This window comes from Barbatula barbatula (genome assembly GCF_947034865.1).
Source record: "Barbatula barbatula genome assembly, chromosome: 16".
NCBI lineage: Eukaryota > Metazoa > Chordata > Actinopteri > Cypriniformes > Nemacheilidae > Barbatula > Barbatula barbatula.
In genome coordinates, this window is record NC_136779.1 from 9,942,685 (window position 1) to 9,954,714 (window position 12,030).

At 39.5% G+C, this 12,030-nt stretch overlaps 1 protein-coding gene across 1 annotated transcript in view; it reads left to right on the forward strand.

Annotated features, from left to right (window-relative positions):
- Positions 1 to 7,139, forward strand: part of odad2 (outer dynein arm docking complex subunit 2) — a 51,008-nt gene extending 43,869 nt beyond the window's left edge. The window contains exons 20-21 of the mRNA XM_079475902.1: positions 237 to 458; positions 6,389 to 7,139. Coding sequence (XP_079332028.1) covers positions 237 to 458; positions 6,389 to 6,502 — 336 coding nt within the window. The 3' untranslated portion in view covers positions 6,503 to 7,139. The remainder of the gene's footprint in view (positions 1 to 236; positions 459 to 6,388) is intronic.
- The last annotated feature ends 4,891 nt before the right edge of the window (positions 7,140 to 12,030 follow it).

Below are 12,030 nucleotides of genomic sequence, written 5' to 3' on the forward strand. Positions count from 1 at the left end.
AGTGCTACTCAACCCATGTTTCACATGTCCTTATCCACTCGATACCCGGTATAGGAAATGCATGTTCTTTTTAAAATGTACATGTAATAAATGTGTCTTCTAAATACATAGATGTTTATTCATTAATAGGGTTTTAACGCCAACATGTATTCATTAAAAAGCTTACAAATGAGGAAGCAGTTTGTATATACAGGACATACAGTAAGCAGATTTTCTTTGTTCGTGTGTCTGTGCAGGTGGATGAAAAGTTACGACGTTACCTGGCGGAAGCCATCGCCCGCTGCTGTACGTGGGGGAGTAACTGTGTCTTGTTTGGGGATGCTAGAGTTGTAGCCCCTCTGGTTCGCTATCTTCGCTCAAAAGACCCTTTAGTCCACCAGGCTACGGCCCGGGCCCTGTTCGAGCTCTCCAAAGACCCTAGAAACTGCATTACCATGCACGAACATGGGGTGGTCAAGGTATAGTATTTTACTTTGTATTAGAGTTAAAAAAATATTTTTCTGCTGTATACACCTTTAACTGTTTAATAATACTAAATGCATGTTGTTATACAGTAGCTCAAGCTGAAGATGTATCACAAAATGTTGTAACATTGTGTCCCTGCTCCATTTCTTTATTCACCAAGAAATCATTATCCTAAAAAGACCCTAAACACTGTCTCTGCCAGCATGCACAAGTGTGCACAAAATGTAGATCTCACAAGTTGTCTTTTTGCAAAATGCTTTTGCTAAAACCTCATTTTCGGCCGTGACCTAAAACAGGGTTGGCACACCACATGTGAAAACAGCTAATGAGCTTTGAAGGGATGTATTTTAAAACTATTTCAGGGCAGCGAGGGCAAGAGAACAAGGCAAGTTTTCTTTTTTGAAGGTGGGGGGGTCGGAAGTGAGAACGTTTTCTAACCGTCATGGGAATTCAGCAGAGCAAACAGTAGTGTGTACGCTGAGCTTAGCTCCGCTAGCCCCCCCCCCAGTCGTCCCTGCGTCCTACAGTAGCATGCCAGGGCTGAGGAGCATTGAAGGGCTGTTGTGCGGGGAACGGTTGCTCAGCAAGCTGCTGGGATTGAGGAGCAGAATGTGACTGTGGCACGTCTTTGGCAGGGCAGACGGTTCTAAAGTGACAGAACACTGCTGTGATACTTTCTGACTGCCAGATTCGGGTAAACTTTGCCTAAACCCTCAAGCCACTTTAAACGGGTCTCAAATCAAAAGATAGGCACTATTACATTTATACTTTTGGCAGAAGCTTTTGTCCAACGGGGCCTATAGTGCAATTAACACATTTTTATTATTATGTGTGTTTGGGTTTTGAACCCCCAACCATTTGATTTATACAAAAGAATCGCATGTTAGACAACAAGTTCTTACATGGTCTTGAAAACTGAGAAACTATTACAATAAGTTTTAAACTAACTAAATGCTTTTATGTGTTAAATGTGATATTTTTTGTATCTGTACTAGGTTATTTGTGGCAAACCCCTCTCTGCTAAGCTCAAATAAAATATCCTGAACTAAATACAAACATTTTAGAATGTGACAGATTTACAGCTCAAACAAGACATTGTGAATCTTCTCATATTTTTGTCATAGGTCAATTATACTTATTATAGAAAAAGGTATTTTAGCCTCCCCTCAACTGTTCTTAGACGAAATCGAGACAAGACGCTATGTACCTGACCATTACTCTTAAATAAAAGGTTTATTTACATGTAGACCTTGATTATTATTCCTGCCATTGTAATTTAGTTTGGAACAAAACGTGTTTTGCCAATATTCAAATTCAACCACATTTGACCTCACTCTCCCAATGAGATTTTCACATGAGAAAACGGTTCGAGAGCTCATACATACAGTTAAAAAGCCTCCCCCACGCCCCCAATAACAACTGGATATAAATTATGAGAGTGGTTGTCGTGTTGCAGCCAAATATTTTTTCCCATGTTCCTTTAATGGTGTGCTGTAGCTTGTCGCGTTGGTGCAGTGAATGTGGTTCAGCTCAGCCCATAATTGGTGGCTGGACTGAACATTGGGTGTTCCAAAAGAGTAATGTCCAATTTGCAAAAGTTGTTAAGCAGAATGTTTTTTGTCTGGTTCGAGCAACAACAAAAACTGGACTGCTGGTTGAATTGAGCGGGCTTATTTGTCGATGCATGTTTGTGTGTGTCTTTATTTATAACGTTTTTATTCAGACAGTAATCAATGTTTCCTCACCAAGCAGCCGTCTGTGATTTATTCTAGCTGACATATTTGCAGCCTCTACCTGAACGACCTAGAGCAACACGGGATGAGGGAAACCGGTGGCTCTGTTATATATTTAAAATACGATATACAGACGATAGTGACAGAGGATGTGCTATAACAATATTTCCTAACGTTGTTAATGGGTTTCGAGAGAGAGTTTATCGGGGAACTGTGTCTGCGCTGTAGTTTAATTTATGAAGGGGTGTAAAACTCAAGACTGCCTCTTGCTATTATTGCAACCGTATTTCAGAGTCAAAAGCTCTTGTACACCCAACATCTTAGAGCTGTAATGATTTCCTTTCTCTCTCTCTCTCTCTCTCTCTCTCTCTCTCTCTCGGTTTGCATGCTGTGCCCTCTCAGACGTATGTTTTGTCTGTAACTTTCCTGCTCGATGTTCTTAATGGTGTAGAACTCGTCCCTCAAGCTTTAGCAGAGGAAATTAAGCATTGAAACAAAAGTATTTTACAGTGGGAAATGCATTAGAAACCAATCGTTGCACCCACTTCGGCCTCTGCCTTTACACAATTTGTTTCAACTTAAAAAAACAACTTTTAATATTCCATTTGAATATTTCATAAAAAAGGGAAGGACATTTTAAATAGGTTTTGAGCAACAGCTGAGAAGGTAACAAAAACCTTTTATAACATCACAAGGGTGCTTCACCTCAAAAAGCAGACGGTTTATGTTTTGCACACAAGAGTTTTTTTACATTATGCAAATACAAGAATCACTCTGCCCACTGTGCGCTAAAACTGACTAGGTTGCCATTCTCAGTTTCTAAATGAAAAGACAACGTAATTTCTTCCTACATTCTTTATGAACACAGTTCTATATGTGTATGTTACTGTATTCATCAATACGGTTCACTGAGAATAAACGCACACTCCGTTTGATTTGACATCTACACTCAGTATCTCACAGCTTTCGTTCGGATGTGACTGATGCTCAGAAACTCTATTCATCCAGCCTCTCCCTCCAGCCCCGCCACAGCTCTGCAGATTGTTTGTTGAAGCCATAAATCCTCTCAGACAGATTTTTCTATTAAAGAACTCCTTTCATAGGCAAAAATACCTTCGCGAGGCGAATTACAAAATACGAACTGTAATTATCAGCCATTTTCATCAGAGAGGATTCCAGCTGGTTCGGGTTGCCAGATCCTGCTACAGTATAAATTGGGTGGCTTAAACTGAATTTATAGACTGCGAGACTTCTATTCCGAGCCTGTTTGTTACAAATCCGACCTGTTTACATAAATAGAAATAAGTGCACAACATATAGAGAGATGTAAGGCTAGAAAAAAATGATTATGTTAAAAAGAATTCGGGAGCAGATATTTTCCATGCATTTCTTTTTAGTCATGCTCTGAGTAGCAGGTTGAAGCTGGTGTGGATATGGCAAGCAGATGATATCCTTACACACTCGGGCTATTCAAAAGTCCTTCTCTCATAGCTGAGCTCTCTGATCTGAGTACAGTAGCATGTGTCTGGAGTTTAGCGTGTTTTATGTTCTTTCGTTTGAGGTGAGGAATGTTGAGTATTCAAGGTGTATGTGTAAGGAGAGGTTTCAGATCTTGCCTTACAAGATCGTGTGCATGTTTAAAGAAGAGTGAAACTGATTGAATTTGAATAAATCTCAATCTTTCTGGTGACTAGATTCAAAAGAAGAGTCTTTCTAAACCCCAACCTTATCAATGAACTCTCAATTTCATACACAAGGAAATTGTATGGATGGATAAGACATGTTCAGTATAGAGAAAGAGTGAATAGCATAAGAACAAGGAGTGGAGGGTGGGCTTTTACTGAGATTTAAACCCCTCTCTTCAGGAAACGGCAGCTTACCTCTGCTACACTTAACACTGCAACACCTACATGCGTGACACGGCATGTGTGTCCAAGCGCGTACATGTGTGAGAACTTACCGACGTGGGCTCATGCTGTAAGAGGAGCCTGGGAAAACATGTTTTCGCTCTACCTTCCCGGAGGTCAGGATCCTTGCCTTTGGAGCGTACGACACAGAAGAAAGTCTTAGTGCCTCATATTCATTTTTCAAACATGAGGCGAGTTATCATGTTACTGAGGTTTGGAAGTATTTAACAAGTGGCCTATTATAGTCTGTTCAGGAACCAGCTGGGAGTGCTGAGAGGGGCTGGGGTAGACACAGAGAGCTGTGCTTATCTGAGGCTCTGCTCCAGGCCCTAGGAGCCCCTGTTTGGCTACGGCTGAATAACACTCTATGAGCTCTGGCAAACGGTGGCTGACCCTGTCGCGGGCATCCTCCGACTGCTCACAAAAGCAGCTTGTCTGAACGTGCTGGCATGTTGCTGCAGCCCCGTGTTCGCATCCGTTTGCCTTTTCGAGGTGTTTTGGAGTCTATTTTAAAAACAGGGGATGTGGAAATCCAGCCGAACATGATAACCGATACATTCATCTATTGAAAGGAGGCTGCTGAAGAACTTTAAACCGTTTTCGACAAATAAAGTCTCTACAAGTGATGGGAATCGAATTAAATTCAGGAATGCGGTGGGACTCACAGATAGAATATTAGTGGGTCCATTTTTATTCTTCACTATTTAACTATTGAAGTAGAGCATTTTGGGAATGTCTTCCCTTTCTGTTAGTTTGCTTAATGTTGTCTTCTCAAGCTTGATGTATGTGTTTAGCTAGCCTCTACTCAACCATGTTTTTGGGACAATATCATAAGAAAATATAAAATTGCGGCTTTTTTTGTTGCAAAAATGCATAACGTTTTATGTTAGGGTTGAAGTGATAGTTCACTCAAAAAATGATAATTCTGCCATCATTTACTCACACTCTTGTAATTAAATTAATGATGACAGAATTTTCATTTTTGGGGTGAACTATCCCTTTAAGGGGTTAGAGTGTGGGTTATGTTATATTGTTTATAACTAGCTGTGTATAAAACAAAAAGCGTCTGTAGAACAGAAACATAACTTTGTGTTCCAAAGACATCTTGGTTAAGTAAAACGCAGTAATCCTAAATATTGTGGTATAGACCCAATGAAAGACCCCTTACTGGTACTGCAACGACGAACACACACACACACACACACACACACACCAAACAGATGTAGAATGCCCATTGTGCCAGAGGGTTTACCAGCGGTTTGTGTTTATTTAGATTCAAGAACACGGCTTACCGCTGAGCCAACCCCATGCAATCTATCTCTCATCCATCTCTCTTTCTCTCCCTGCCTGTCTTTTTTCCTCCCTTAACAGAAAGACAGCTATATTATACCATGCTGTATAACGTAACCACAGTTTGGCATTGGCACCATCTCTCCCCCTTATGTTCACTTTGTGTGACAGTATAATAAGTAACTCTCATTGCACAATAAAAGGAAAAGGTTTTAATATATTATTTTATGCAACCGGAGTGGTTCCGGAAAGTGGTCTCTTAGAATTAGGGAGCTCGGTGTTGAAAGCATGGATCAAAAGAGTCAGGTTATACGAGGTTGAAATGGAGGGATCTTATATGACCTTTGCTCTAAGCGAGGGTGGGGCTCGGCCCATGAGGTTTAGTACAAAGCCAAATATTTTGAGCTTTACCAAAGAGTTCTGTGGATTACGCCTGAGGTAGGCATTGACTTTCTGGTTGCTGTTATATGTTGCACGTGGACAGTAAAGCATACTTTAAACTTAAAATAAATCCATACAAAATACCAATTGAATCCATTACAGTATCAAACACAGAAAGCAAATATACACACCAATGCATACATTCAGTAACACTTTCTGACTCTAGCAGTAAAATTATCACAAACATTGGGCATAAAGCCACACTCATTGGACACATAAATACACCTAAACGCACAAACAGACTGATATGTGAATTAATGAGCCGGCATAGCACGGCTGGCATCCAGTAGGCAGCAAGCCTTGGCAGCCTCTGGCCCTGTAAACTCTACTGGCAAATGTCTGCAGCGTACAAACGGTCGCATTTATAGCTTAATAACAGATTAGATGTCTCCTTCAAACCCCAGGAAAGAACTGCTGTAAGAGGCCTTCGTGAATGACTGTTATTGTAGCTACGTGGTTTCGTTCGAGCTAATGAAAGGAGAATGTTTGGCAAGGTTTTGAACATTAGATTGTTATGATGGATGATCCTGACATGTTCTGCTCCCTTTTCAGCCGCTGGTCGACATGATCGGATCCACGGACGAGGTTCTGCAGGAGGCGGCGGCGAGCTGTGTGGCCAACATTCGTCATCTGGCACTAGCCTATGACAAAGCTAGATATGGGTAAAAAGTGACCTTGAGCAAATTGAAGCATTTGAATATGTTACTGTTCCTTCAACCACAATGCTGTTGTCTATTAAATGTAAACTTGACCCCTTTCGGTTTCACCCACTGCTTCCATAGGCACCACAAACATTATTGATGTATAGCTGAGGTACATCAACTGTGATGATGTCTATGTTTATTTAAATTTTTCTTGTATTTACTTTCTTTGTAATAATAGGAAGTATTTATGGTATTTAAAGGTAAATGGAAAGTTCACCCAAAAATGTAATTCTGTCATCATTTATCACCCTCTTTTCGTTTAAAACCTGTATGACTTTCTTCTGCAGAACACAAAAGAAGATATCTTGAAGAATGTTATTAACTACCGGTACCCATTCACTTCTATTGTATGGACATAACGGGTTACCAAAATACTTCAAAATATCTTCTTTTGTGTTCTGCGGAAGACAGAATGTCATACAGATGACAAGAGGGTGAGTAAATAATAACGGAGTTTTCATTTTTCATTATTGGGATAAGAATTTAAACATGTTATTAATTAATTCCTTGGAGTCCTGGCTTACCTCCGTCTCAGCTTTTTCCCTCAATTTCCTTGTCACAGCAACTAATTTAACAATAACAATAAACGCTTTCTTTTCCCATGTGTGTACACGCCAAACGTTCCACAAGTTGGATGGACTGAGCTGGTTTAGAGCATTGACACAACACACTCACAACTGCTGCAGGTACTGATGTCCACACATCCGAATAACAGACACATCTGGTGATGTGGCTTTTGTTTAAAAAGCTCATGCAACCCTGTAATTGAAGGCTTTTTACAGATGTAAAGCAGAAGCATTCACCATATTTTCCTTTCTCTCAGTTTATCTTTCCTACTCACAAATACAGTTGCAATGCAGACATACAAGAGCATATACGCAAACACAGAAAATAAAACTGACAAAACAAACACATGGTTTTGGTTTTGTCATGCAAACAAAAACATTTCCATTAGTATACAATTTTGGTCTAGATTCAATCAATTCTGACATATATGGACAGAATTTTAAGTACTTGGAAGTCCGCAGCACCAGGTCCCCTCTGAGCTACAAATATGAGTAAATATGATTGTGTACATAATTGACATAAGCAGTCTGTGATGAGATATTATGCATTATTATTTGTTATTGCAAAAATATAGTTATGGCTCCTTTCAATGTCCTCATTAATTTTGCCTGTTAAAAGTAGGCGCGTGTACGAGAAAACGGGACCACCTGAACTGTACAGCACTGCTCAGACGGGCCTATAAAATACAATCTTAAAAAATAATCATCTTTTATATTCTCATCATTAATCCAATGTCCAGCATTTTCCTAACCAAACAACAAAACAAGCAGAAACAGTGGAAAAGGGGATGGGAATTTGATTTGTTAAACATTTTCTGAACCTGATATGCCTCTAAAAATGACATTATCTTTTGTGTGAGTTTTAAGTATTATTTTGGCTGGAATGTAATTAATTTAGATGTTATCACATGAAGCAGATTTTTTAGGTAGCATAACAAAAAAGTTGTTTAAGTATGTTTCAAGTACAAAACATGTCGGTTGAAATCATTTGTGATAAAAAAGCAATTCACCTTCAATGAAACATCTTGATCAAATAATATAAGAAATCACATTCACAGTCTTTTAATGTCATTAAAAGGAGACGAGCAAAACCTAATATTTGGAATCCATATCAAGCTGGATGACAACGACTGATTTCCTGGGGCTGTGCATTTCTCATACTTGATTCTCCTGTGTTGAGTCTATCATATATGGCTAAGTGCAGTTTTCTTCAACAGACCATTAACTGAAGGACTCTAAATGAGAATCATTGTCTTCATGGTATACAACTCTAATCCTCAAAAATAAATGAGAGCTTTTTAAACACGAGCACTGAAGATGTTATTAACCTTCTCTTTTTCTCTGCTCATATATCCACCTCTCGCTCTCTTCCTCTCTCTGAGGTTGAGGGCTAGTAGGACATGCCTAAGTAACATCATTAAACAAATGTTGCATGTTTGACTGAAGGACAGGAATTTATGGGATGGTCAGTTGAGGACATCGGGCATGTTCTAGCCATTGGGATAAGAATTAGACTTACTGGCCTTTGCAGAGAGTAGCACTGCTTGTTCAAACCCTATTTCACCGTATATATAAAAGCAGTAATATAATCATATTTTTAGAACTGTGTTTAGTTTAGCACTAAGATGATGCTGTATGTGTTGCTTACATTCCCTGTTTGCGCTGTGGCTCATTAAGGAGCTTTAAAGGAACGCACATATGTATCCACATACTTACACAAATGCCTTGAGGGTTTCTTATCTGATCAAGGAAATTATTCAAAGCTAATGAGAAGATTTGTCACCAAATTATGGCAAACACATTGTACATATTGAAAATAGTGGGGAGAGAAATATGTGGAGAAATGTACATCATGCCTCACCTGAACCTCCATCTCCACCCTCACAAAGTAATACTGCCCCCTCACAACGAGCAGAAGGTGTTTCCTTGTTAGATTTTGGTGGAATTCCGTGTGTTAACTTAAGGTCATGAAGGGAGTGATTTAAAGCTAGTGTGTTTGCATATTGTATTTTCTTGTGAAAATGAAACTCGACTGTTTGAAGTGGTGATCCTGCAACTCCCCAGGCAGTTGGTTAAAATATTTCATAAGAAACTAATGACTAGTAAAATTCACTTCCAAATATCAGAAGTGGCTTTGCTTTCCCTCAACGGGGCAAGAGGCTGTTTTTAAGATAATGCCAAAAGGAGAGCCCAGCATCAATGAAAGCTTGTATGTTTTTATTTTTCTAGACAGACCAAAGATCCACTGGCTCAATGCAGCTTTCCTTGTTCTCTTTTTTCCTATAGTTCCTCACACACACGTCTGAATATGTGAAGGACTTGAGTTTGCTCAGCACGTTGCAACTAAGTGTTAAGTTTCCATATACTTTTGTGGTCGCAAGCCCTCAAAATGTAATACGCTCTCAAAGGTTAAAAATGTCTTGTAATGCCCTTGCATAAGTAGATGGTTTGGTTTGCTCTCTCTCTCCCCCCTCTTTTCTGCTCCTTCCCTCTAATTCCCTCCCTCTGTCTCTTTTCCTCTTAAATGGTTTCATTGCCTTAAATGAATTCTGACATTCCCATCCATAAAGTGTAAATAACTAGCTGGCTTAACAATAAATAAACAGATAAATGAGTGTGCAAATACCACAGTGTCTGGGTCGGCTTACAGACCTGTCCCCTATAAAGAGCTCAGCAATTAAAAAAACACTGCATTGGTCCTGACAGGCTATGCTCATGGTAGAATACTTTACAGAGGACACAGAGAATACTTCAGAATGAGCAAATCGCTATGAATACACCAAGATATCAGTGCAGAATGAAAATGTTGAAGTGATAGAATTTCTTCAACAGAACACAGAAGAAGATAATTTGAAGAATGTTGTTAACTGGCCACCATTCACTTGCATTGTCCATACAACGGAAGTGAATTGGGGACCAGTGCTGTTCGGTTAACAACTTTCTCCAAAATATCTTCTTTTGTGTTCTGAAAAAAAGAAAGATAGGCATACAGGTTTGACGATTCAGGAGGATGACAGAAATGTCTTTTTTGAGTGAACTATCACTTTAAGTGAAGTGACTGAAACTTCTGTAATAGCAAGACATCCCAGTGCTGTTATACTAAATGTAAGCAATCTTAAAGCCCTCTGCCAATCAAATTCAAGGGCCGGAACCAACTGTTGAATACAATAAATGAGTCTGCTATAACGCCATCCAGATGCATAGGTATATAAGTATTCCTCCTCTTATCTACCTCCCACACACTTATCAAACACACAGCCATATTTAAGATCTGAAGCAGCATAGGCATTCTCTTTTCTGGGTTCCAAACCTCCCTGGGAGGTTTGTGGCTCAGGACCAAGAATGATATTATCCTTGACTTTTCATCAGGATGTGTTCATCAAGCTCTCAGCACCCAACATGGGTGAGAGAAAGTGAGAGGGAGTGAGGTTTAAAGCAAAGAGACGGAGACGGAAAAAGACAGACAGAGGGAGTAGAGCACCAGGCCAACTGCTGATGATTATCTGTTTTTTGCTTCTTAATATGTTTCGAGACTGTGTAATAGGAGCTTTTTGCTGTGGATTTTTAAACAGCGGGAGAAGGAGGTGGTAAATGATCAGTCCCGATATATCAAAGCGTAACCAAAGCGCTGCCAATCATCTTTTATGGGTTAAAAATATTTAATGTCCTGCTATTTTGCTTATAGCGCTATCTGTAAATCACATAATGGTGGCGTGTCTAAGTGTGTGCTATCTTCAATGTTATATTGAAGTTCCTTTCTTCTCAAATCTAAAATAAACCCGGGCCTTTCAATGTGCACACAAGCCTCTTAATATGAGGTCACAAAGCGTCCAACCTCAATACGCCAACCACACGAATAAGCACCCACTTCAAAAAAGGAACAGTATTACTTCTCAAAACACTGCAACCTGAAAAGATAACGCCATGCCAAAACACTGAGCCGGCGACCTAGTAGATTACTAAACAAAACACAACAGGCATACTTCACAGGCATTGATGTATTTTAGGAAGCCGTCTTTAAAAGAAAAAGGAGAGGTGGGGAAAAGGAAAAATGTACCAACAGCTCAACACAATTATTCTCAAAGATGTTCTTTTTGCCAGGGTAAAAGACAATAATGCCATTCAGATTGGACACAGTTGTGGTTTTAGGTATGTGTGGAAAAACTTTTAAGGATAAAGTGTCGCGGATTGAATTATTTTAAGAGTTTCTCATATGTAATTGTTCAACGGTCATCAAATGTATATTTTCCACAGAAATCTCTATGATTTTCACCAATCTAGTCTGTAGCTTCTTTAAGTGGCCCTATAACAGTGAACCCGTCAGCGGCGGCTCGACTCCAATTTAAGGCCTTTGGCCGGTGTGAAATTGTCAGTTTAAATCTGGAAGATATATTAATGACGGCAGAAAAAGCTGTCAGAACGGCCAGTCAAAAGGAATTGAAGGTTTTAATGAGAGGACATGTTGACATGGAGGTAATTTCAGGAAATGAGAACCCTTTAACCCTAATGTGTGTGCGTGCACGGGTGCGAGTGTACCCTGCGTCTGCCTGCCCTGCCAAACTGCAAGTGAACTACCAGTTAAATTCTACCCTGATCCATCTCTTTCTGATTATTATGTTACTTTGAAAAATTCAGATGTACGGAGTTCACTAATACGAGGTCACATGCTAAAACGATCTGTTTTTTCACCATTAAGTTAAATTAAACATCTTGGTTTGTCATCAAACCTCAGTCTGTCCTAAGAGGAGTTTGGGCTATTTCACATAAACACTTAATTGTTGTTTTATGCAGATGTTGTTGCGGCGACATAGCACATAAAACACCAGCAGAAAAAGAAAGAGCAGAAAAGACAATTAATGGGAAACAGTTGTTCTGATTAAGTAAAAACCTATAGATTTTCTATATTTTATTATCAAAGCCGAAT